At 42.4% G+C, this 27,655-nt stretch overlaps 2 protein-coding genes across 6 annotated transcripts in view; one reads left to right on the top strand and one right to left on the bottom strand.

The window, feature by feature from the left end:
• The window catches only part of NME7 (NME/NM23 family member 7), a 70,686-nt gene extending 46,040 nt beyond the window's left edge, over positions 1 to 24,646 (top strand). For all 5 annotated transcript variants that reach the window (XM_035114428.2, XM_060273734.1, XM_035114427.2 and 2 more), the window contains 2 exons: positions 5,495 to 5,602; positions 24,367 to 24,646. In XM_035114428.2, coding sequence (XP_034970319.1) covers positions 5,495 to 5,602; positions 24,367 to 24,399 — 141 coding nt within the window. In that variant the 3' untranslated portion in view covers positions 24,400 to 24,646. The remainder of the gene's footprint in view (positions 1 to 5,494; positions 5,603 to 24,366) is intronic.
• The window catches only part of ATP1B1 (ATPase Na+/K+ transporting subunit beta 1), a 30,181-nt gene continuing 26,978 nt past the window's right edge, over positions 24,453 to 27,655 (bottom strand). The window contains exon 6 of the mRNA XM_035114434.2: positions 24,453 to 25,863. Within this exon, the coding sequence (XP_034970325.1) occupies positions 25,597 to 25,863 (267 nt within the window). The 3' untranslated portion in view covers positions 24,453 to 25,596. The remainder of the gene's footprint in view (positions 25,864 to 27,655) is intronic.

The following is a 27,655-nucleotide window of genomic DNA, read 5'->3' as shown; positions in this document are numbered from 1 at the left end:
GTGCAGATCTTTAAACTTTGAGATGATGATATAGGGCAGTGATGGCCAAACTCGGCCCTCCAGATGTTTTAGGACTACAACTCCCATCATCCCTAGCTAACAGGACCAGTGGTCAGGGATGATGGGAATTGTAGTCCCAAAACATCTGGAGGGCCAAGTTTGGCGATGCCTGACATAAGCCTCCAGTGACAATGCTGGATCTAGAAAGACTCCCCAGTCACATGCCTTCTCCTTCATGTGTAGTGCAGCCCCAAATAGAACAGGCTATATTATATCCTTGTTCTCAAACTATGAGAACCCCTAACCCATAATGTGTCGCATATTGTCAGGATTCATCCTCAGGGTTTTGTTTTTGGCTTCATCTAGCTTAATACTGCCCCCAAGGACTGATGCAGCACCTGCACAGCGTCACCTGACTCTGATGACAAAGAGAAATAGAGCTGAGTGTCGTCAGCATGCTATGGAGCCAAGCAGAATTTCCCCAGTGCGACTGCCTGAAACCAGACCTGTAGGCAGAAGCAGAATCACTGTAACACCATGCCCCCAATTCCCAAATTATAGCACTGACCCAGTAAGATACTGCGGTCAATTATGTCAAAAGCTGCTGAGAAGAGCAAGAAAAATCAATAGAGTTGCATTTCCCTTGTCTCTCTCCTGATAGAAGTCAGCAATCAGGACAACCAGGGCAGTTTGTTGAATCCAAATTGAAATAGGCCCAGATAATAAATTGCCTCCAAGTGTGCTAGGAGTTCCAGCACCACCAGTGTCCTGACTGCCTTGCCCAGTAATGGGATATTGGCAACTGAGCAGTAGATATCATCTCTTGCAGGAGTGATGTGTGCTGCTGCCGCTGCCGCCTGCCCTGAAACCTCCACCTCTGGCAAAGAAGTGGCACCTGTATCGGTGCTGATTTCAGGTGAGATCTCTCATGTTCTGCAAAATCTTACGTGATTTCAGGTGAGATCTCAACAGAAATTGGTGCCAATGCTGGTGACACGTCTCTGCTGGCAGAAGGGCATTGGCCCTGATGCCTTGGGTCCAAAGAATTTGAGGTTTTATCTTCTGTTACCATCTGCCTTGCTTTCGATGGAAGTGGGTCGAGAGGTTGGTCTTAAATGTCTGGGCAGCTTCACGCAAGAGAAAGTGACTCTTCTAGGTGTATTTGTGAAGTATGCAATGCAAACATTGCGGGCCTCATTGCGTATCACTACGCAACAGTTTGGAAGGGCTCTTTCTTCCCCGTGGCTTCTTTCTATACCACTTTGCTTGAAAGCCCAGAATCACACGGGAAGGACTAACGGCACAAGTCATTGCTGCCAATTGAGGGTGGGGGTGATCACGAGGGATTTGGTCAACCTACACAAGCAAAGGGTCTTCGTTGTCGTCCTTCCCTGCCCCCAGCCCAGCTTGCCAAATGCTGGAAATCCAAAGCCAGCAGTGTGAAACTAAACAAGAGATACTTTTCATAGACAGATTCCTTCCTATGCTTCACAGGAACTGGCTTGGCCAATTTGAATGCTGACACGTCACTCAAATAGCCATTTTTGTAAAATAAAATGTTAAGTATGTAAGGACTGCAAATGCTGCATATCAACAATAACTTGCGCTGGAAGCCTGCTGTCGCAGAATTGGTTGATTTATTCAACCCGGTATTTGAGAATCTGCTTCCTCTCAATAGTCTGTGTTCTGCCCTTTTCCGCAAAACCCGTTTTTATTTGCTTGCCTGTTTGGCACTCTATCACAGGTGATGTCAAGTATCCTGCAGGGCTTCCCCAGTGTTGTTGTTGCTCAAACACACCATCTCTGCCTTGCAAAGCGGCAGCACCACTAATGCAGGGAGCAGGCCTTCCGAACCATCTCATAATCTCTCTCAAATGTTTGCTGAGGAGGAGGTAAATCTGAGTGAATTAGCCGCCATTTTTATTGGCTCTGCTCCCCTGCCAGTGGCCAGATGCACTGAAATTTAGAAGGCAAAGCTTTCCCTGTCACTTACTTTCATGCCAAGAATATTTTCATTTGCTAACTTTCTACAGGTTGTCAGGCTGCAGTTAAGGACAGTGTTGATCTAGTAAAATTGGTCCCACCCAGCATCCTGGAATGTTGTAAATGTTGACTGGTCCTAATAAAGGCAATGTTTTACTGTCCCTGGAGTTTGTTGTATTGCAGAAACAGCCTTTTGTTTTTCTAATTCAAATGTTATATTGAATTATGAATATATATTCAACATATTTCAATTCAAATATATTTCATTGGCGTGTGTTCACATGCATTAATGTACTAAATGTCCGTCTCATCTTTGTCCTACTTGTTCTCAAAACATCCCTGAAATGTAAGTGAAATAGCTACAAGAGAATTTACAGACAACGAAGAACAAACAGTTCTTAACATTTATAAGGGATTTACTATGAACAAGTGTTCTTCCCGCTGGACTTTGCATTTGGTGTCTCATGCTGATAGACTTTCTCTGCTGCAGCTTTGCCCAACCTGGCGTCCTCCAGAAGTTTTAGACTATACTGTAATTGTAGTCACAGTAGCTTCTCTTGCAGTGTTAAAAAATGAAGCCTCACCCACAAATAGAGAGGAGTTTGACAGGTACTCACCCCATGAGCAGTGGCATTGTTTGATTGATTTTGATTTGATTTGATTTGATTTATTGTTACGGTTCTTGACCAGCACACAGTGGCATTGTAATATTTCTATGTACCTTCTCTATATGTATGATTGTATTTTGATTTTGAAACAATACAAACCTCTACAAAATGCACCCCAAAGTTAATTGCACCATGTAGTCTTTTGCATTGCCTGATTTGTAAAGCTGGTCTGGAATCTTGCACTTGTTATTGAATGGGAAATTATATTCTGAAAAGGATGGGTTGCTGCCATTTAAATCAATTGCCTTTAATGAAGAGACAGACCTTGGCTCATTTGTCACCTCAGTCTTGAGTTACTCTCCATCACAAAAAATTACAGTTCAATTACTGGTTTCTGCCTTTCTTTTTTCATGGAGCTTCCACTTCTCCAATAAATTTGTACAGACTTGCCACTGCAGTTTTGTTGGCTGATGCCAGAGGCAAGTGGCTTAATTTATAACTTGAACCCTCATTTACATGCTGCTTAGAAACTTGCACATATTAACAGGTGCTTTTTTGATGGCAAGGTGGAAAACCTCTGCACTGCAGCAGTCTGTTTTGTTAGCAAAACTGCTCTATAGACTTATTTTTTTAAAAAAAACTTTTATTATCCAGAGCAGCATCTCCCCACATGCTTGAGCCTGCATGAGATGTACTGTATAGATAATGCTGATAAGTAGATGTCCTAGTTTTCACATGGCTTACTAATTGGAGCTTACTTTTAAGTTCAGTTGAATTTCAGCATTCAAACTGGCAAGCTAGTAGGAGAGTTTATAGTTCTGCAGTGTGTATGACATGACAACGGACACATAGGACTGAGTGAAATTGAGGAGTACTTCTTGCAATCATTTTTGGCAGACCAAAAGGTTCCAACAATTTTTCAATGGTTGTTACAATGAGGAAACATTTTCTGCACCCTGAATTGGCTCCATTTGTTCTTTCACAATGCTGTCACATAGCCAAATTGGATTCGCTAAATAGCATTGTTACATTATCCCTTTCAGTATGTGATCTCCAACTGGTGAATGTCCACACAATTTGGATCTCACAAAAGCCGTCTATTGTATCCCAAAATTGAAAAATAAAATAAAATGTGCTACACTTAAAGAGTTATAGGGCTCAACAGTAAGATCTGAAGCAAACCTTTGACAACATTGTGGATATCTTTTATGACAGAGAAAATAGAGATTGGAAGTTAAAGATGAGGAATCAGTTTTAACTTTATATACCCGTATATTTCGGCTTATAAGACGACTGGGCGTATAAGACGACCCCCAACTTAAAATGACCCCCAGTTAAAATATAGAGTTTGGTATATACTCACCGTATAAGAAATACGACCCGGCATATAAGACAACCCCCGACTTTTGAGAAGATTTTCCTCGGTTAAAAAGTAGTCTTATACGCAGGAATATATAGTATTTAACATGAGATGAAAATCCTCCTCTCTTGCATAATGTTGAACTAGCTTGAATTACAACATATCATTTTAAACCTATCAAAAATTATAGCAATGTTCTATGGCAGAAGCATTGAACTTATTGCTATGTAGTATTCTTGTTTGCTACATAATGCTAATTGTTAGAACATGCACCTGTGATGAATTTCAGAATATTAGTTTTTGATAAGAAATATGACACAAACAACCAGCGTTCTATGGCACCTTAAAGACAACCAGTTTGATGTACTACAATAAAAGTGTTCGATTTTAAGGTGTTGGTTTTGTACAGTGGTCTAATATAACTATCCCTTTGGTATGTGGCACAGTGTTGACTTGCCTCCCATTTCGTGTAAAAACTTGAGGAAATCAGAAATATATTCAAGCTGTAAATGCGGGTGGAATCTCAACTAGAAAAAAACCCCAGGTTCCTGGCGCTCTAAAAGGTTACGCTTATGAATTCTAAACTGTCGCTCACCATCTTGGGAAGCATTCCTACCTAAAAAGAAACTGAAGTTCATTTAGGTACTGGGCTAGTAAAAAAAGAAGATTTATGTCGAGCGGATTGGTGGAAGTATCCACCCCTTGTTTGCCAGCTTGTTTAGTTTCCATATGTTCATCATAGACAACATAGTGCTCCTTTCTCCATGGCCAAAATATGGAAACCAAGTAGAGTGACAGAGGGCAATAGCCAACGGAAGTACTTTAAAACAAAATTAAAAAATTCCTTCCAGTAGTACTTTAGAGACCAACTAAGTTTGTTATTGGTATGAGCTTTCGTGTGCATGCACACTTCTTAATGCACACAAAAGTTCATACCAATAACAATTTAAACTTAGTTTGTCTCTAAGGTGCTACTGGAAGGAATTTTTAAATTTTGTTTCAACTACGGCAGACCAACACGGCTACCTACCCATAACTGGAAGTACTTCAGTTAGTGAAAGGACTTCTGGCTGTGCAATGGAACTTCCCTTCCCTCTTCTCTCCCAGGAACAGATTTGGGGTGTGGCATAGGGGGTGCACAAGGAGAAGAGAGGGACAGGGAATTCTATTTCATAAGTGGAAATCCTTGACCTACCGGTAGCAGAAACACCAAGTTCAAGACAACCCAGAGAGACCACTCTTATTTGCTTGCCTGCATGGAATTCCTGATCTCCTGTGGCGACCAGATGAATTGTTAAATGCAAGGCCCAAATGGTACTTTAATTCTCTCTGGCCTGTTGGTACGATACTTTCTTCCTCATTATTTTACAGTTCTTTGCATATGTGAAGGGGAAATCAGGATTGAGCCCTTTTACTTTTGGTAAATACTGTGTGTGCTATAGTGAAGAGTTCTTTATTATATAAAATGCTTCTATAAATATATGTCTATATCTTCACATAACAAGGCACTTTCTTCACCTGTTTATATTTTTATGTTGCATAGGAAATAGCTCGTTTTCTGCGTCCTGGCACGCTCCGTGCTATCTTTGGTAAAAACAAGATCCAAAACGCTGTGCACTGCACAGATCTTCCAGAGGATGGTCTTTTGGAGGTAAGGCTCAGTGATGCATCTTTATATTATAGGATGTTAAAGGAGTCTGTGAAGCTGTTTTGAGCTGTACAATGAGATGCTAAGCAGAAGTAAAATTACTTTTTTAAAATATATATATATAAGTCTTTCACGTTTGGTAGGGATACGGGAGAGGGCCTTCTCAGTGGCTGCTCCCAGACTTTGGAACTCCATACCTAGAGAAGCTAGAAAGGCTCACTACTTGTTGTCCTTCCACCAGCAGGTGAAAACTTTCTTGGTCCAATAGGCTTTTAGGAACCGACTGCTTCTAATGAAGGGCTGGTGCTGGGCTGTTTTTATTGTAATTATTTGTATGGTTTGGATAGATTTTATATACGTGTGTCGTTCTAATTCTATCAATGTTCAATTGTTTCTTAATGGGGTCTTTTTGGTCCCGTCAGGGGAAAATGTGGGGTATAAAGAAATATATTATAATAATGAATGGTGGCAATAATTTTAATGGAATTTTAGTTGAAGTCGGCACCATGTGCAGTTACTTGCACACTTTTTTACTATATTATTAGACAATAAACAACTGAAGCAAATGTTGAATTAATTCTGAATACAGTCGGCGAACATTTTGCATGGGATTTCCATTCCCAGCCCCCATGCGCCTTGGTGGAATGTGCATAAGCGTGCCACGCCCCAGTTACACTCCCATTCTGCCCCTTTTGTGACATGTTGAGTGACATTTTCGGGCCACTTGCGGGTTCCGCACCATGCGTGTGGGAGTGATTGTGCATCTTTTGGACACGCGTTAATTGGTTGCTGCCTGTAATAGCAGAAGCTGAAAATATTCTCCAGCAAAAGTTTTTAAAAGCTTACATTTTGTAAGCTCCCTGGGAATTAGATTGAAGGGTGGTCCATAAATCACTAGAATAAATGAATAAACATTTATATACAAACTGGATTTTTATTACCTTATTAAATTAAATTACTCTAGGGTGAACTCATTAGGACTGATTTTACATATTTTTGTGTATGTGCGTAGTAAAATCCCCCACTCACCCTTGATGCATGTTTGGCTGTGCATGTAGCTACTGAGTTATTTGAATAGTTCATCTGAAGCACAAACACTATTGATTTATAAAACTTTTATAATTACTATAATAAAGATCTCTAAGCAGTTTGATGTGCTACCATAAGCCTTCACCTTGGATAATGTTAACCTTCATAGCTCTTTTGACTATTCTTTCAGCAACAGAGGTGATCCTAGAGATCATACGGTGTCAGGCAACTTCCACGGTCGGTTGCCAGGAATGTACAGACAAAGAAAAGTGCTTACCATCCGCTTTTTATTCTATATTTACAGAGAGGCTTGGAACCCAGCCTCTTGGATAATGGTGTTGTCCCGAGTGAATCTCCACCCCCCCCCCTTCTCTCCCACTCACTTATTCGTCATCAGCATCACCTCCTCTATGGGTGCCGCTTAGTGCTGTCTGTCTTGGAGCTCTTTGCTCTCCTACTTTTAAGGCTCGCCAGGTTCTGGGAGATGGTGGGTCTGGAATGGTTTCTAGTGATAACCTGTCAGCCATCTGCTGCTCTGTCTCTGTCTCCTCCTCCTCTCCCATTGTTTCCCAACTTCTCCCCTCATCTTCCTCTGAATTGTGACCTCCCTCAAACCCCTCTTGTAATTCTGAACTGTCTTCCTCTTCTCTGGAAGGGTCAGGCTGGGGAGACGGTCTCCACCATTCCTCCTCTTCCCAGTCCCTGACATATGGACCCTATCAATATGCAGCAATCAATATGGGCCAAAGACAGAGTATTGACAATTACACCTTTGTGGCTTGCAAACCATTGGCCTGCTCTGCCACAAAGAGCATGTTCTGTGCCTAGAATGTGACTTGCTTTCAGTGTAATTGTAATATATCAGCATTTATTTGAAGTCTGGATGTTCAGCTTGCCTTTTGGAACAAGTTGGTGAGGAAAGGGCAACAGTCATACGGAATAACACACGTTTTTGTTTGTTATTATGATAAGCATTTTGTGTTTTTATATTTTGAACCGCCCTGTGATCTTTGAATGAAGGGTGATATAGAAATTGAATGAATGAATTAATGCAATGTGGGGTGGTAGTGCTTTGCCACATGCAAATAACGTGAGCCTTTGCTTTGCATTTCTTTTTAATAACGTAGGCACGATACTCTGTTGCCATTCTGTAATTCAGTCACCCATTGATGCAGCTTTAATGCCAACAAAGCACTTTGTGTACTGGTTACTTTTCACCTGGCAATAGGACCTTATTCAGCAGTTGCAAAGGCTGTCTTATCAGTGTCACATTAATAATGCAATGGCGCACTGAACGCTGTCTTCCAATTCCCTGGCAATTGCAGTCAGTGATTTGAAACCCCTGGACTCGGATGCGCATCTAGTGCTCTTCTCCTGTGGCCTCAGGTTACAAAGTGGTTAGTGGTGGCCAGTTTTATTAAAGCCATTTGCTTGTGGCTTTTGGCTTCAGCCATAATGTTCTTAGTACAGTGGTACCTTGGTTCTCAAACGCCTTGGTACGCAAACAACCTGGAACCCAAACACTGCAACCCCGGAAGTAAGTGTTCCGGTTTGCGAACTTTTTTTGGAAGCTGAACGTGCTCCGTTTTGAGTGTTACGCTTCCGACTTGAGTGCCACACTTCCATTTTGAGCGTTAGGCTGAAGTCTGTCTGTTTTTGCTATTTATTTTGTGTTTTTGTTTTCACGGCTCTTTTTGTTTTGTTTTTGTGACTGTGTGGAACCCAGTTCGGCTACTGATTGATTGATTGATTGTGTGACTGCAGTACATTGTTTATTGCTTTCATTTTATGGATCAATGGTCCCATTAGATAGGGAAATTCATGTTAAATTGCTGTTTTAGGGGTTGTTTTTAGAAGTCTGGAACGGATTAATCCGTTTTGCATTCCTTTCTATGGGAAAGCGTGCCTTGGTTTTGGAACGCTTTGGTTTTGGAACTGTCTTCCAGAATGGATTAAGGGTAGGTAGCCGTGTTGGTCTGGATCGAAGTAAAATAAAAAAATTCCTTCAGTAGCACCTTAAAGACCAACTAAGTTTTTATTTTGGTATGAGCTTTCGTGTGCATGCACACTTCTTCAGATACAGTGAAATGGAAGTTTCCAGGCACTTATGTAGAGAAGGGGTGGGGAGGGGTGGGGATGGGGAGGGGGGATCACTCAGAAGGGTGGTGGAAATGGGTGATTGACTGACTGATAGCTGTTGATGACCGCAAACGACTGCAAATGGTTTTGCATGAAAAAGCAAGGGTTGAGATGGCTGAAGATCGCTTATCATGTATAATGAGATAAGAACCCGATATCTCTGTTCAAACCAGGTCCCTCCATGGTTTTGAGCTTGGTGATAAGTTGCAATTCAGCAACTTCTCTTTCCAGTCTATTTCTGAAATTCTTTTGTAGTAAATGGATTAAGTTTGAGAACCAAGGTATCACTGTACTTCTACTCCAGCAAAAACTGGGTTGCCTAGGGATTTTGCATAGAAAGCTGCAAATCCCGATCTCCTCCTTCTCTCTGCCCCAGTATGGTATATGGCCACACAATACTGTGACTGTTGCAGTTGTGTACTGCATTTTGAGACATTGGTGCATTGTGTTCTCCTCTTCCTGCATGTGGCAGCCAATGAAATGGAGTGGGAATGGGGAAGCCCACACTGCAGTGATGCCACACTACATGTTTGTATTAGTAGATACTGGTTTGGGAAGTTCCAGACTAAGGCAGTTCCCACTGAAATCAGTGGGACTTAGTCATGCCAAACTTGACACACTTGCAATGGACCCAAATTCAACTAAAGTATTCTGGTTCAATCCCATTATTAGGAGGAAGATGGTTCTGCTATGTTTACCTTCAGCCTCAGACAGACATTTCTAAGGCTACCAATTTACTTATTTTTAAATGTCAGACAAGATTAATATTGGTTGTTAATGAAATTGATTTTAAAAAAACACACTATAGACCATTAACTGTAGAGGAGTTGATGGCACCAGTACATATAAAAGCCAGGTATATAAACAAATGTTAGTGGTAATTTTTGGAAGCTTAGAACATACTTCTGTATTAGCAATTTCTATACTCTTTGATTAGGAGGGAGTAAACCTTAATTATACCACTGGAACTAACAACTCTAAAGTTTTTATCTCTGACAGCCTGATCACAAGCAGGTATAATCAGAAGCAAGCCCTACTTTCAGCTGGGCTTGCTTCTCAGTAAATCTGCTTGAGATTGCAGCCTTGTTTTAGCCCTTCATCTGCATATTGTGAACGGATTAAGTATACTTAAAAATATGTTGCAACATAATACGGGCAAACTGAAAATAGTGAAGTTAACTCGTTGAGAGATGATGGATCCATGCAATGTTTTCATTCCTCTATTCAAAATGTTGAGTGAAGAACTGAAGAAAAATAGGTATTTTAGCAGGTGAGGAATTGGTAAGCAAAACTTCTCACTGACAAAATTAAGGGCAATAAGAGACTCTGTTCTGAGGCATTCTGTTGCTGCTGGCATGGTGGCCTCCAGAAATACCTTCCACACTCTTGTGGGTATGGGTATTTGCCCCACAATCCCAATATGTTATGTGGAAAGCACATTTAGACATTATCACAAGCTAGTAGTCTTCCTATTAGACATATCTAAAGTGATAATGAAATACTTAATGCCCTGTGTTTGAGAGACTGTGGGAAGACAGCAGGCAAAGATTGAAGTCTGGTTTATGCAACTAGGCTAGGAGTGTCCATTTCCAGCTCTAGCCAGCTACAGCCATGCCTGAACTGGGATAACTTTCCCACAGTGATAAATGAACTGGAAACCTCTTGTCCAGATGTATTCTAGGTGGGGCTATCCTTGAAGACTGTTCAGGGACTGCATCTGGTGCAATATGCTGCCCTGAAGAGCATGCTAACTTGGAAAATTATTGTACCTGTTCCGCATGAACCGGACTGGTTGACATTTTATTATGTTTTTATCATTGCGGGAAGCTGTCCCGAGTGGCTGGGGAAACCCAGCCAGATGGGTGGGGTATTATAATAATATAAATAAGTACAGTGGTGCCTCGCTAGACGAATTTAATTCGTTCCACGGGTCTTTTCTTATAACGAAAAATTCATCTAGTGAATCCCATAGGAATGCATTGAATTTTCTTTTGAATTTTTTTTTTTACCCATAGGAACACATTAATTGAATTTCAATGCATTCCTATGGGAAACCGCGATTCGCTAGACGAATTTTTCATAAAACGAATTCGTCTAGCGAGGCAACCTCCACGAGAAAAAACCTTTCGTTAAGCAGAAATTTCGTTAAGCAGGGCATTTGTTAAGCGAGGCACCACTGTAAGTAAGTAAGTAAGTAAGTAAGTAAGTAAGTAAGTAAGTAAGTAAGTAAATATTTCCGAACCCAATTTAAGATGTTGATGTTGACAAAGAAGGCCCTAAACAGCTTGAGCTTAAGTACCTGTGGAATTCTCTGCCTCTGGAGGTGCATCCGATGTTATCAGAACTTCAGTACCAGTGGCCCCTCTTCACCTAGGCTTTCGGCTCTTCATTATAGTGCTTAAATAGGTTCTTGCAGCACTTTGAGTTGTTGAACCTCTGTTACCTTGCTGCTATTTTGAGTTTATAATACTTTTTTGTCATGTTAATGCACAATCTTATATTATTTGTTGTTGCTGTGCTGTGTCATATTTTTATTTGTGAACCACTCTGGATATATATTTTTTGTGTGAAAAGTGATATATGAACACAAATAATAATACTAGACCCATGTATACAACTAAACTGCTCTTGACTGCCCAGTGCATTTGGGATAGAGAAGGATACATATCCAGATAAATAGCTGTTGTGCAGCAGCAGTGTTGATTGGGTTAAGATGAGATGCCAAAGTACTCTGTCATAAGGCGCTGTAGCAGTAAGAGACTTGCTATGGTGCAACTCTTCAGAGCAAGCAGGAAAGGAACACTCTCAACTGAATGTTCTCGTCGCGGGCATTAGAGTGACATGACCCAGAAATGTATTTTAAAACCCTTTGATGTTCTTTTCCCACCATAATCTCTCTTCCTGTCCCCACTTCAGTTTGGAAAGACAATAAGGAGGAGCTGTTCTGCGTAAACTATATCACATTTCAATATCCTGGGGGCAGTCTCTGGGCCAAACTTGATACAGCAATAGGAGAGAACTTCTGCTGTTTTGAGAGGTTCAGTTGCAGTTGTATGTTGCCTGTTTGTTTTGCCCTCTGAATAGCAGCCATAAGAATCCCGGCTGGATCAAACCAAAGGCCCATCCAAGCATCCTCTTCTGCCAGGGACCAACCAGATGCCCATGGTTAGTCCACAAGCAGTACATGAGCGCAATTGCATTCTCCCCATGTAAAGTGGGGCCCATATAGGGCGCTCTGCCCTGCCCCCAATCCATCCTTTTAGTGATGTCTTAAGGTCACTTCCAAGTTCAGCACTGTGCGTGCATGCACAATAACACATCAATCAGATGTGTGTAAATCGAGAGTTGCCTGTGTTTACTTAAAGGAAAAGGGACCCCTGACCATTAGGTCCAGTCGTGACTGACTCTGGGGTTGTGGCACTCATCTCGTGTTATTGGCCGAGGGAGCAGGCGTACAGCTTCCAGGTCATGTGGCCAGCATGACTAAGCCGCTTCTGGCGAACCAGAGCAGCACACGGAAATGCTGTTTACCTTCCCGCTGTTTACCTTCCCCTATTCATCTACTTGCACTTTGATGTGCTTTCGAACTGCTAGGTGGGCAGGAGCTGGGACCGAGCAACAGGAGCTCACCCCGTCGCAGGGATTTGAACTGCCGACCTTCTGATCAGCCAGCCCTAGGCTCTGTGGTTTAACCCACAGCGCCACCTGTTTACTTACTGTACTTTTATTTAATGGGATTTGTGTACCACTTAATTTTTTAAAAAACAAACTCTTAAGCAGTTTACATAAAATAAACAAAATAAATTAGCAATTTAAATATGTTAATGTCTATGTATATATGCACATTTAAAAAACCATTACTACAATTTACATTTCACAAAAGGCAAGCCAATTAATTGACCATCCAAATCATATGCCCTCAATTATTAAATTAGAACCTCATCCCAAACCACACATTTCAGTTCTTAACTGGTTAATTTCCTTCTAGATGAGCCAGACTTGGTTCCAAAATCAATTTCCCTTCAATTAATTATACCAATTCAATTCAATTGCCTCAATACCAGCCCCCTCCAATCAAATGAATTTCAACAAGAATAGGGTGAAATCACCATTCACTTCAGGTGGTGGAGGCCAGTTGGGATTCTTACTATGAGGCAGCCTAGGCAATTGTTCATTTGTTCTTTTTAACTTAATTAAGCCAGGGAAGAAAAGCTGCCAATTGAACTGATGCACAACACTGTCAATAGAAACCTCAAATGCCCCTGGTTTGGGAAACAACGTCCCTTCCTTTTCCATTTGGGGGACAATTGTACAGAAAAAGGTACCATTTCCTTTTCAGTACAGTTGTTTCTGGAAATTAAACAGATTAACATCATTACCTTCTCCAGGGGCATCATTTGACTGACTTAAGTTTAAAAAGAGAGAGCTAAGATCTGTGGCCACCTTGACACATCCTGTTTGTCCAATATTTGACGTAATAAACTGGAATGTGATCTCAGGAAACACTTGAAATGCCAGTGATCCAGCAGGAAATGTGCCATTTACTTGGTGGTGAAGGTGGTGGTGATATTTTATTTATAGATAGAAGGTGCTCCCAGAGAGTAATCAATATAGCAACAGTAAGTTGAGGTATGTCGTAGGACTAGCTTCTGTATTCTTTTATTGTAGAAAACTCCTGAGACTGTACTACTTTGGGTTGCCGGTAGGTAAATCCTTTACTAGCCACATGACACACACACAAAAAAGAATGTTGTCCATTGAAAACTAGCAAGTTGAGGAGAAACATTCTAGCTTCACCTTACTCTTGACAGAAGGGTTTTCTTTGTGCATGAAGTTTTCTTTTACAAATAAGAGCATTCAAGCATTGAATCCACCCAACTGCAACCTGAAATGGCACATCCAGGAGACCTGTAGTTCATATTTTGGCCTCTTACACTTTCAGACGGGAGAGAAATTTTCATTGACAGTGACTCTTCCTTTGTTGTTTGACCCTGGACTTTAGGCTTCTTCCGCCTTCTGAAAATACCTTCACTAAGCACAGTGAAGTTAATCAATAACCCTCACATGACTGATTTGAGCTAGGAAAGAAACAAAGGAATTTAAAAAGCTATTGGCTGTCCCTTTCATTCATAAAAACTGAACTGCTGTTTTTCTCCTGTGTTAGTGAAGCTAAAGCAGTAACACACCTATTGCAAAGTCCCCTTCAGCTTACTGAATAAAGGGCTATAATTATTATATATCAGAAAATGTTGGTGTCTGCAGTAACATTTTTGAGCAACTTCCTCCTTTGATTTTTTTTAAAGGCACATAACTGAACTTTGAATTCAGTGCAGTCACAATTAACCTTGAAAAGTTGTAATTGTGAAATAGGTTCCAGATATAGTGTCAGCTAATCTTTTTTTAAAAAAAAAGTATGCAGAAGTACACCAATACTGAGTTGATGTATGCACACTTTTAAAGATTTTTCTACACATTATGGGGAGTACATACATGCCAGATGTTGCTAGACTACAGATCCCATCGTTTCTCACTGTTGACCATGCTGACTGGGGCTGATGGGAGTTGGAGTCTAGCAACATCCGGAGAGCTATAGGTCAGCTACCCCTGATAAAGTCACTCTTGAAGGAAACAAATGCCATTATATCCACCCGTCTTTAGTCAAAAATGTTTCTGTAGATCAGAGTTGGGGAACCTGAAGTCCTCCAGAAGTTGTTGCACTCCAACCCCCCCCCCAAAAAAAATCAGCCCCAGCCAGCATGGCAAATGATTGAGGAACTCCACATTGAAGGCTCAGTGGGGCAAAAGAGCACACCCCAAGCATCACCATCTGGAAATGACCATCCAAGTAGGACCAGAAGCACCACAAAGCAGTGACACCCCCCCCCAACTGGGACAGCTGTTCCAGAAGGATAGCATGGTCGATGGTATTGAAAGCTGCTGAGAGGTTGCGGAAGATTAACAGGGACACATTTCCCCTGCCTCTCTCCCAACAGAGGTCATTGTTAGGGAATTTGAGGGGGGGCACCCAAACGAGGCTTCATTTGGGAATCAAGATTGGCACAAATGCCCTCAAGGGCAAGTCTGATCCTACACACCACTCTAGTATCGCACCAACACGAACCCCTCAAGATCAAGCCCTGTGTAATAAAGGCTCCCTTTCCTACCCTTTCTCTGTTGCCTGAGACTCTATGTAACCATATTTCTTTATGAATGAATACCGTGTATCTGTATCTCTAAATGAAACCCCCTTTTGTGACTCTGGCCAAGGGCTCTCAGGGATGCAGGGAACAGCCATAATCCTTTAAGCGAGAGGTCACGTAGCCAGGGTGGTGCTCCTCTGCATATCCATAATACATTCAGGTACCATCTCCTGCCATTCCCGACCCTCCGAAGCCAGAGGCAATACACACACCTGGACCCATTGTTTTTCCCCACCAGCTACTCAAGGATCCCCTCCCAGATACTTACTGGTACTTGCTTATCAATGTCCTGGGACATCGTGCATTGTTACCTTATGTTAGTCCTGTTTGTTTACCTGTATGCTAATGCCCCTTGCACCTTCCCCTTTTCTGACGTTTTACCCTGTCACAAGTGATGTATGTATGATGCTTTTGATGTGCATTATGGGGTGGTGGTGGGAACTTTTAAAAGTTCTTGCAGCCCTGTTCACGGTGTTCAGTCTGGCATTGAACTTGCTGCGCAGTAATAAACCTTGCTGTTTGCTCCAGATCGTGGCTGGACTCCTTCCTTTTATACTCCACAACAACCACAGGGCCCTGCCTGATGAGCTGGGTGGATGAGCATTCTCGCACCCAGAATTTTGCCCTAACAGTCATCATATGGGGCAACCAGAGCAATTTCTGTGCCAAAACCAAGCCTAGACCCCGATTGAAATGGATTGAGAAAATAGTCAGTGCTCTAAACACTTCTCAGTATTCATCTCCTGTAACAGTAGAGTCAAGGTCCAGGCAGATGCAAACGATTCTATCCTCAAAATGCTTTGCAAACTACCTTGAAAAGTTCTGTTCGATGATACAATGAGGATGCAATGGAGGCAGCAAAGTAAGCCTTCTTTGCTGCCTTCACTGCAACTACGTAGGCTCAATGATGAACCCTCAACAATGTTCGGTTGCATTTGACAGGAGTTTTCTTCCACCCGCATTTGAGCCGCCTTCCAGTTTGTTTTCCTACTCTTAAGTGCTAGAATATACTAGGGCAGGGGTAGGCAACCTCAGGCCCATGGGCCGGATGCGGCCCAATCGCCTTTTCAATCCGGCCCACGGACAGTCCAGGGATCAGCGTGTTTTTACATGAGTAGAATGTGTCCTTTTCTTTAAAATGCATCTCTGGGTTATTTGTATGGCCTGCCTAGTGTTTTTACATGAGTAGAATGTGTGCTTTTATTTAAAAGGCATCTCTGGGTTATTTGTGGGGCAGAGGAATTCGTTCATGTTTTCTCCCCAAAATATAGTCCGGCCAACCACATGGTCTGAGGGATGGTGGTTTGCTAACCCCTGTACTAGGGAGCAAAGCGAGCTCCACAAAGTAGGAGAGGGGACTCAAAAGCGATTGTGTCACCTCAGTAAATATGATAAATGGTATGGTAATAATAACAATAGTAATCCGAAGTCCCAGTGGTGCTCTTCATAGTTTCATTTTCCAAACTCTCGGCAAACCCTGTAATGCAAACTCTTCTTCCCAAAGAGGGAATGATCTAATCGGATTGCAAATTTCTCATGTGCTATTGCAGAGTACCATAGAAAGTCACTGTAAACCAGTAGTCCGTGAGGCTAGATTTAAAGTTCTGTTAGCAGAAAATTAGTTAAATGGGGAAACACTTGGTGTCATTTTATATGAAGAAAAACAACATATAGCAAGATTTCAGTAATCTGGCCCAGTTTCATATGCTGAACTATGCCAATTGGATTCCTATAGCAAGACAGTTCATATAGCCCCCCCCCCAAAAAAAAATCCCCCACCTGCTCCAAACAGCTGCTCCATGCAGCAGATTGGAACCATGAGAAGTTTTCTTTTCCTTTTTCAGGCATATTCCAACAACTGTCATTAATATGTTGCACTCGGGATATGCCACAAGTATGTGTAAAATGAGGGGAAACGTTCCTTGCCATCCTTGAAATAAGCTAGCACTTTAAAAACTGTTGCCATATCAGCACAGCTGTTGTGACACAGGGACAGATTGTGGTATAGCTATGCAGATCCATGCTTGAGATGGTGGTGGGAGGGAGAGAGAGCAGTGTGTGCTCTTAAATGCATTCCAGGCCAGAAGCTCTGCAGTAGATTTCACCGAGCCACCTTTAAGATGAAGCAGGATTTGGAGGAAGTTTGTAGTAGCCTATGCAGAGACCACTAGATCCATTTAAGTGCCAAATTACCACAGTGTCAATGTAACTGCTTGGCAAACCAGGTTTATTTGTTTTTTAACATCCTGTCTAATGGAGAGGAAAAAATTGCTAAATATCCTTACTTTAATTAATAATCAATGGAAGTAAGATGGTGGTAATGTTCAGATTACAGGTTCACAAAGTGCTTACATGCACTCCATGGTAAGTAGCCATTTTAATGATTTATTGAATTCTACCCCAAAAGAATCATTGTAGAAGCTCAGACACCCCCCACCCCCCCAGTGTGTCTGTGTCAGCTCATTTTCATGTGATCAGTTGTTGTTTTTTCAAAATAGCAGGAGGAACCAGTGCTTCCTGAATCATGGTCACCAAAAGGCATAGCTGCCAAGTTATCCCTTTTTTTAAGGGAAATTCTCTTATGCTGAATAGGCTTCCTCTTGAGAAAAGGGAAAACTTGGCAGCTATGCCAAAAGGGCAATCATATTTGGGGGACTGAAGGATGAGTAGGAAGAGAAATTGTGAAATGAATGGAAATGTGACAAGGAGTGCTGGTGCCACGATCCACTACCTCACTTTGTAGAAATGCAAAATGCTAGTTATTGAAATCTCCCAAAGCAGAGCAGTTTGGCCTCTGAGCTTTGTGTGTGTCAGCACTTCTTGTTCTGTACATTTAGCACACTGTAACAGCTTTCATCAGTGATGTTTGCCAGAGCCCAGGTCCTTTGGAGTCCTTTGCCTGAACCACTGCTCACACCTTTTCATAGTGTTATAATGTACTTTCTTTAGCCAAGTTTGAAGCATGCTCACTGATGAATGTTGATGTTAAAGGTTCTGAGTGCTGAATGTGATGTTTTTACAGCTCATGTGCTTTGCTTCCTCTGTAGAAACAACTTGTTCTTGTATGGTACTTGTCTCTGATTTAAAATACGTAATTTGGAATGAAAGTGTGCTTGGTTGCATTCATCATATGAAACAGTGCCAAAGTCTGTATGATAAAAGGTAAAGGGGCCCCTGACCAGGGCCGTCTTAAACGCCCCTGCCGCTGTGGTGCGCCGGATCTCTCCTGCGCCCTCCCGCCCCGTTTCCCAGCGCGGTGGGCGCAGCGGCGGGCAGGCAGGCACAGCGCGATCTCTCTGGCGCCCTCCCGCCCCATTTCCCAGCGTGCTGGGCGCAGCGCGGCTCCCACAGGCGCAGCTGCGCGGCGGACCGGCGGATCGGCCGGCCAGCGGGCGGGCGCAGCTCGCGGTGCCTTTCTGGCGGGCCGGCGCCATGGTGCCCTGCGCCACCGGGGGTCTACCTAGAGCCGGGCCTGCCCCTGACCATCAGGTCCAGTCGTGTCCGACTCTGGGGTTGCGGCGCTCATCTCGCTCTATAGGCCGAGGGAGCCGGCGTTTGTCCGCAGACAGCTTCCGGGTCATGTGGCCAGCATGACAAACCTGCTTCTGGCGAACCAGAGCAGCGCACGGAAACGTCGTTTACCTTCCTGCCGGAGTGGTCCCTATTTATCTACTTGCACTTTGATGTGCTTTTGAACTGCTAGGTGGGCAGGAGCTGGGACCAAGCAACGGGAGCTCACCCCGTTGCAGGGATTCGAACCGCTGACCTTATGATCAGCAAGCCCTAGACTCTGTGGTTTAACCCACAGCGCCACCTGGGTCCCAAAGTCTGTATGATATGCCCTGATAAATTTTGCAACACGGAGGGGGTGTCCAATTCCAACTCCAGCAATTATGTTTCATCTGCCTATATATGAGAGATGTTAAACAATTTAACAGCAAGTAAACCCTCTTCACATCACGTGTTTTACCGAATCAACCTTTTGGCAGATATTTAAAGAAAAATAGTAAGCTTTTGTCAGTTTCTGAACCTGCCTCATTTAACTTTCATTGCGATAGGGTGAGCTACACATAAATAAATGGAAATTCTGAATATATGTCTCTGTGTTAATGAGAGTCGGCAATATCCCCCCCCCCAATGGAAAGCTGGGGTATGATGTTGCTCATTCTATCATTGTTGCTGTACATAATTTGTTTTCTCATTATAAAATCTGCAATAAATTGCAGAATTGCAAAAATTCAAATTTATTGAAAGATGCAAGTTTAAATTTTCACTGCACTGTGGTTTATTTGCAATAAAAAACTATAAAGTGTGAGGATGTTTAACTATACAATGTATGACAATGGCTGCAAGCCTACATTTTCAGTTGCAGTGCAATGTTGTACGTGTCTTCTCAAAAGTAAGTTCTATTGAGTTCAGCTGGGCTTCCTTTTAGGTAGTAGGCATCCCTAAGGGTTCTGTTACATATTAACTTCTGGGTGACTATCCAGCCAACCTTTTAGCAGTTTGGAATTTAACTCTCCTTTTCAGAGGGTCGTCATATTTGTAAAACAGGAGAAGCAATTATCTAAAGTAGCAGGCTGGTCCTTCATACCACATTTCCTCTCTTTAAATAAGTAAGAGCAGGGCCATTGTTTCTCCCTGTCATTTAGCGATGCTGGTGTTGCAATGCAGCCTTTCACTAGGAGCAAAATCCCACATAAAATACTTTTGCTGTTTGGTGAAGAAGGGCAGTTTGAGTGCTGGTGAAGGCAGTAGAGATGAAACTTTCCATCTCATTTCATGGTACATTGTACATGGTACATGGTACATGGTACCATTTCATGGTATGATCTTTTTGGACCTCACCTTTAAATAATAAAAAGAAAATATCTAGGAAATAGCCTGCAGAAATGCTAAGAGATACACTTCTTACTGATTACTGATTTCTTCTATTACTGGTTCACTGTTTGCTGGTTTATGTGTGCACTCGTTTTTGTTCCTTTGCTTTTTATAGTGCGTGGAGCAATTTTATTGCTTCATGTGGATTTTTGTTATGTTTTCAATCTTGTTAACTACTTCATACTTTCAAGTAGAAAAATGCATTTAATATTTAGAATAAATAAAATATGAGTGCAACTATTCCAACAATGTATGTTTTCATTAGACAATGTTAATTAATGCAGCAATTTCGTTTCATAGTATTTCTTCAAGTTGAGTATGTGGTTAAGGCATGGAAATCATCTTCTTCACAACTTGTATGAGAGAGCATGATGGTGGGTTTTTTGCATTCTAAATAACAGTTTCTTTGTTTTACCCATGCTTTCTTGTATAAGCATTATGAGGAAACTTTACAAACCAAATTTGGGCAAAAATGATTATGCATGATCTGTTCTGGATTCATGCAGTCTATACTTTGTACACTTTACAAATGCATTTTAGAATCCTGAGAATCTCACGTCTTCCTTCCTTCCTTCCTTCCTTCCTTCCTTCCTTCCTTCCTTCCTTCATTCCTTCCTTCCTTCCTTCCTTCCTGAAGTAATTTTCTATTTCATGTAGCTGTACAGGTTAAACTTTTACTTAGGATGGCAAATCCCCACTTGGCAATTAATCTCTCTTAGTGACCTTGGCCATAGCTGCCAAGTTATCCCTTTTTTTAAGGGATTTTCCCTTATGCTGAATAGGCTTCCTCGCGAGAAAAGGGAAAACTTGGCAGCTATGACCTTGGCCAGTCACTCTCTCTTAGCCTCACAATGTGGTTGTGAGCATAAAATAGAGGAAAGAGAAATTGTATATGGTGCCCTGAGTTCTTTGGAGGAAATGTGAGATATTAATGTTGAGGTAGCCCTCCAGCAGCTAAAAGGGGTTGGAGTGGCTCCGAACAGGTTAACATTTTTGTACAGAACAGGCATGGTAGGCAAAAGGAGTATGTTGGTTCTCATTTATTTTTAAAGTGGACAACCCCTTAGGAATTCTAAGACTCTTGAATTACAACTCAATAAAAGTTGGCTATATTGCTCTGATTCAGAACAATAAAAGTGTCAGAATGACCTGCCAGAAATGGCAATTGGTGAATTGCAGGCATATCTGCAGCTGCTACCTCAGAACAGGACTGGCTGGCTTTGGATTAATAGTGTATTCTGGAGGCTTTTATCTGATAATTTCCTTCCATTTTGGGTCACAGATGAATGGAAATTTACCGTGTCCAATAACTCGCACCTGAATCTTTTTGGAGAATAATGATTTAATTGCAGAGCAGTAGACTCAGGTCTAGGGAAGTAGAAGTCAGACCATTGGGCATCAAGTTCTCTATTCCATAGTTGTATGTATATTTGTGATACCCTAGATAACATGTTTGAAATATCTTTTGATACTTTTAAAGGGTGCAAGCTTCAGAAATGACAAAATCCACCTGTTGTAGAATTGGGGCTTCTGAAATTGATGAAGTATCTCCCAGAAATCCCAAACCTCTCCCACAAATCCCAAAAGCCTTAAAAATAAACTAACCCAAAGCTTTTGTTGGATTTTTCTCTACATACAGGTTAGTTGAATACTTTACTCCTTCTGTTTGTGCAGGGACTGTAATCTAGAGAAGGCATGAAGGACACATGCTCCCCCTTGCTGTAGACCCTGTTATCTCCAGGGTCTGCAGCTCAGGAAAGTGTGCCTCCACATCACCATGACCACCATGCTTTTCCAGCTTTCAATATATTTCCTCATTCCCCTTTACAACTCAGTGGATGGGGGACTGGTGCAAGTTTGAAGTACAGTCCCTAATCCAGGATGTTTCATGCCTGCATGTACAGGAAGGAGCCCCTAGCACTGAAGAAATTAACTAGGTGGTAGGAGCTGCAGTGGCTAGGTGGATGGATGATGCAGATTTGCCAGGGCTGAGAGTAGCTGCCATCAGTTGCTGGATTTGTGGGCAGGATGGACCTGTGGGAATTCATAGAGTTAGAGGAAGTGCAATCATCCTTGGTGGAATAGTGCTGTAATCCTGCCTTAAATTCCTCTGAGGCAGGAGTGGGGGAAGCTTTTTCTGGCAGAGGGGTCACCTTCTCTTATAGACACACTTCTAAGATAAACATTCCAGGGGTGGGTGGGGCCACATGCAAAAGGGGGCGGAGCAATGGTTGTGGCTCTTACCCTTGTACATAGACTATGTTAAGAGTCAGGAGGTTCTGCACATATACTCCGCTCTCCATCCTTCATCCAGGCAAGCATTTGAGGAGAGTGCAGAGCAGGAATGGTGAATGATGTGACCTGGAGAGAGATGCGGCTTGTGGAGATTCCTGAGGGCCAAAGAGAGATGGTCTCATTTGGCCCCTTGGTTTTGAAGTGCCTCATGCCTGTGCTGAGGCATGAAAGAGCATCACTTGTCGAATATGCGCCTGATAGCAGGATTCAGGTTGTGGCAAGGATTCCTGCTTTACTTTTCAAAGGTGTTAAAAGCTGCTGTTGTAGACAGTGCCTAGTATCTGTCCTCCATTTCTGTTTTAACAGTTTTATTATTTCAGGGGGATTCAACCCTGAAATTTTCCCAACTAGGTTTCAGTATTATTTCCTAGCATTTACGGGATTAACCAGAGCCTTTAGTGCAACACTGTTTCCACTTCTCTGAAGTGTTTGCTTTTCTTTGAGTCTTGCATCTGACCTCTCACTGCTTTTAGGGCACACACTGTTCAGGAGATAATTGTACGCACCAGTGGTATGGTTAGGACTTTTGTAACAGTTTTTATTATGGTTGCACAACTATGTAAACTTTCTGGATGACTGGAGGGTAGCAAGTATGAAAATGACGCTCATTCGTATGCTGCAGTGCAACTTTGTGTTCTCCAAGGTGAGATGATGAGCGATAAAAGCAAAGCCATTAATTCTCTCTTAGATACGGGAACAGGAAAGAGTGAGTTTGTGTAGGTGGTTTTGGAGGAAACAGGGTATAAATTTCTGTGCAGAGGGGGTTGTGTCATGTGGGATTCCCAGAGATCAGCTCCCTTGGTTACAATACTAACTTCTGGTATCCAACACTTTAAAATAATTGTCAATCTAGGTCCTCCTTTTGCTTTTTGCCTTAGTAGGTAGGAGCAGGAGCTCAACACAAGAGCCAGCAGTTAGGACTGGGAGACTGGTTTACCAGCTCACCACTTTCTAGTTCTTTGGAGATTACCTGTGAGAGTCCACACCTGAAAAGGATTGATAAAACTGTATTAAGTAAATGGTACTTACTTCTTTCACTAAGAAAGAGACCATAAAACAACTGGTTCGAGAGTTGTATCCAGGGGGGCCATGTGTCTTACTTCAGAGGACAGGCCTTTTAGTTGAAGGGTTTGCTGATCCAAGTCCACTTTAAAGATAAGGAATTATAATAAGGGATTGCAGGGGCTTTGAATTGCCCATCCATATTTAACCACCTGCAGAGAAAGCCCACAGGAATCCTGGTCAGTGTTCTCCACAATAGTGAGATGCATTGTATTACTATTTAAATTAAGAGTAAAGGTAAAGGGACCCCTGACCATTTTTTTGCATAACCTTTATCCTCCCTTTTCGGTGAGGTGTAAATGGCCACCCTAACTCACTTTGTTCCATTCTTTGTTTAATCGTGGACTTTAATTTATGGCTGCTTATAATGAATGGTGCATCTAGTGTTTCAGAATGGGGTGGGAACTGTTGTACGAAGAGACACTTGCAATGCTGAACTCAGAAGAATCCAGAGTTCCCCTCCTCCAGATCAAGCCCATTGCAAATCAGAAGCCCAGTACTGTATTGGTACAGTCCCAGCTTTAGAATGGGCTTGCTGCCAGCTCACTCTTCCTGGTGCCTCCCTTCCTTTTGCAAGCAATTTTATCATTGGAAAGGATTTGGGAGGGGAGAGAGGTAGGCTAACAATGGAGGGCTTTGTAGGTCCCAACCTTCAGCATGCTTAGAAAGTCTTATCCCTCTTCCTTCCCGAGTATGCTGAGGAACAGCCATGCTTTAAGGTGTTTTTCTAGGCCTTCATGTTTGCCAGTCACTGGTGCTCTTCCCTGTCACACTCTGCAGAGGCAAATTTGGGAAGGGGGGGGGGAGCAACAGGAGAGGCTAGTTGGAAGCTCCCAAAGGTAAGCCCATTTTATGGACTTAGAGAACAATCAGTTAGCATGTGCTAGCTCGGCTCCTTTGGGGACACCAACTTAATTTTGTGACACACGAGGAGTTTGCTCATTTCCTGCTAACAAATATCTTCCTACACTCTGCAAGGGAGGCAAAGCACTAGCCTCCTCCAACCAGAACATGTTGTTTATTGCCACAGGCCATATTTTAGCTGGCTTTGAAACAGCGAATGCAAAGGACGTTTTTAGCTGGTTGTTCAGGTTACAGTTTCGACTAAGGCTGCTTTGTAAAATAACTCATGGTCTGAAATAAGTTTGTTTCTCTTCATAGGTCCAGTATTTTTTCAACATCTTGGACAACTAACTAGAGACGACAGGATTACGGGGCATGCAAAAAACAAGCCACAGGAGGGAAGATGTGTGTTTATTCATTTATTGACCAATGTTTTAACCTGACTGAAATACAAGATCAACAAGAGCACTGTATTTTCCTGGCTATTACATATGTTAGAACATAGAGGTTTGCACTTTAGACAACATTTAACACCAGTTGATGGGGGGTAACTGCATTGCTTTTCATAAAGTTCAAAATAAAGATTTATTTTCAAACATGTGGCTTTGGTTTATTTTTATACATTACACTTTATTTCTTGCAGAAAAAAATAAAATTGTACAACTGCATAAATATAAAATTCTTCCACCATGGAAATGGTTAAAACATTCAATAAAGACAGCACCACTGCATATGATGCCTCTAGCAGGAAAAGAAAATATACAAAGCAAAATAATTATTCCTGTCACTGATGAGAGTGATAGGCTGACTCAGATCTCTCACACAACTTCAGAACGAGTGCGGGGAGAGGGGGAGTAGAGAGAGATAGACAACATTCGCTATAAAGCACAATACACAATCACCTACGCTCCTTAGCGTTGCTTCAAAGTCAAGGTAATTTTCCCTGCCACCACACTAAAGTCCTACGGTTACAGGGAGGAAGGGGGGAAGGCTCTATGGAGTGCTGCTGAATAATCTCACAAGTGGGCCTTTACCATTTTAAAAACGAACAAAAATATAATAATTAAAAGTACCATGCCAGTTTTAGTCCCACGGAGTATTTACACCTTGGACAGCAAATATTTGCTCACAGAAAGTAGAAAACAGGTACAATAATACATGGCTTGAAAAATGATCGGAGTAATGCACCTATAGTACTGTACACTAAATAAAACTCACAAGGCAGCAATATTTAGGGGGCAGAAACACTGCTTACTACAAGTCAGTTATGGAATAATAATTTACAGTAGAAATGGGCATGTCCCAAGGCTCAATTCTGTGTTTGTTTTGTTTTTGTCATTTACAGTAGAATAAATATCTTTGTTGCTATTGCTACACTTTTAAGTTTACATTCTAACCTAGTTAAATGCAGAAAGCTAGTGTAAAGCATATAGATTACGTGTAGGTCCCATACGTATGACAGTTTTGTTCAAGACTAGTAGGTTTTTGTCTTTTTTATACTTTTTTAAATGGCTAAGAGGAGAGAGAAGAAAGAAACTCTGCTTGCGATCAGCTGCTTTTAATGTCAAATTTCAAATCAAAACGTCCCTGGAAACGATCCTTGTCACTGTAGTAGATGTTCTGACCATAGACCTTGCACTCGACACGCACTTCCATATCATACGTCAGGTTGGTGAACTGCACGGCCACAAGGGGCTGCTGGTATTTGGGCTGGAGGAGCTTGCCGTAATACGGATAGTACTGAAGAGGAAAGCCGCCGTAGCCACCCATGCCATAATATTCCACGGTGCCAATTTTGTCAATGTCTTCCTCTTTCTGAAGGAATTAAAGGGAGAAGTCACTTGCAAATTCCTCATTCTGTATGCTCTGCGTACCATATTTTTATTGTTCACTATTTGGTCATGACTTAAAGCTCACATTTTGAAAAACAGACTGTCCCACTGAAAAGTCACTTGAGTTTTCTATGTGCCTTTCCAGCACACTCGACTGATTGCAACTGTGGAATGAGTGAAGGGTAATGTCTCCTTAGATGGATTGCCTTGGCCTCACTTGCAGCATGCCAGAAGATCCAGCAATGGCCACTTCCACCGTGATGGAAGAACCACTCCCCATGTCGTGAGGAATGCATGAAGGAATGGGCAAGTGGGGGGTCACTGCCACTGTCCTTGCTCCAAACTTTCTTGCATTCAGTTGAACAACTGGAATCTATTCACTGGTAACACTGTCTTTCCAGGGTTCCCAGTTGTAGAAAAGCAAGCCTTCCTTGTGTACACAAACATTCAGCTGAACACACCACAGAGGACCATGTTGCGTTTCTGCCCTCCTTGAGAGATTCTGAGAAACACCTGGTTGGCCACTGAAGGAAATAAAAGAGGCTGGACTAGACTGTCCAATCCAACAGCACTCTTCTGTGTTCAGCATTCCATCCCTTTCAGAATGTGCTAATTCAGGAATTATGATGGCGTGTTAACTAAATACTTGAGGGATGGCTGCAGTGATGAGCACACCAGCTCCACCCTCCCAGTTGATCTTGTTCCACTGCACAAGTTGGAGGACAATCTGAAGCACTCCCCATTCTCAGCATTTACATAACATGCCATCTCAAGATCTCGTAGCTAGTACACAAGTGTGGTAACTGGAATCAAGTTGTGAGGTTGGGTTAGGCGCTTTCAGGGTGAGGTTTGTTGCTACCTTTTACCCAGCACACGCTTTTTCTACACGGACCCATTCTACATTTCTTTCTCCGCCCCTCTCCCTGCATCTCTCTCTTCTTTTCCACATGCTAGAGAGGGACAGTGTTTAGTGATCTCACTCCAACCCCTGTTGGGCAGGGAAGAGGAGGAGAGATTTTGACTTGGTCTGGCTTCAACTGAAGGACATTCTCTCATGACAGGAGCTGTCGACACTTCTGGTATCAGGTCTCGGCTTCTAACGGAAAAACAAAGGACTGGGTTCTCTCCGTTGGGTGTTGTTTGAGTCTCTACTTTTAGAAAAAGCAACAGCTGTTTTATCTTGGTATAGAGTGATACTGCTTTGCTTGGGCAGACAGTGAACCACTCAAAGCAAGTAAGAGGCGAGATGGCAAGGGAGTCCATTTAAAAGCTAACATGCATGCAGATAACATATAGGAGAGCAAACATTGGAAGGTGCCTTACACCAGGTCAAATAATTGCTCAGCCTAGTTCAGTATTACTGGCACTGACTGTCGAGGATTTCAGGTCTGTTCAGGTTCCTAGCTTCACATGGAGATGTCATCTGGGACCTTTTGAACACAAAGCTCTAGCACTGAGCAAGCACTTTTCTCTATCAGCAAAGTACCCCTGCACAGCAACCTGCATGCATTTCACTGTAGGACTTGACCAGGGTTTCCTGCCATGATGAATGCTTGTTACAAAAGTGCTAGGTATTCATAAGTCCATCGATTTTCTGAGCTAGGGTGTCACTACAGAGAAGGGCCTCTAGTTGCCACTTGCCTCACCTCTGATGGTGGCAGTAGTCTCCAAGGGGGATCATAATGTATGGTCACGTGGATATAGAGGCAGCAATCTTTCAGGTCTCCCAGGCCCAAGCCATATAATGGCTTCAAAAGCATCACTGAATGAGGTGC

Source organism: Zootoca vivipara, chromosome 4, assembly GCF_963506605.1.
Source record: "Zootoca vivipara chromosome 4, rZooViv1.1, whole genome shotgun sequence".
Taxonomy (NCBI): Eukaryota; Metazoa; Chordata; class Lepidosauria; order Squamata; family Lacertidae; genus Zootoca; species Zootoca vivipara.
The sequence above is the reverse complement of the archived record's forward strand: the minus strand, read 5'-3'. Positions and strand labels throughout refer to the sequence as shown.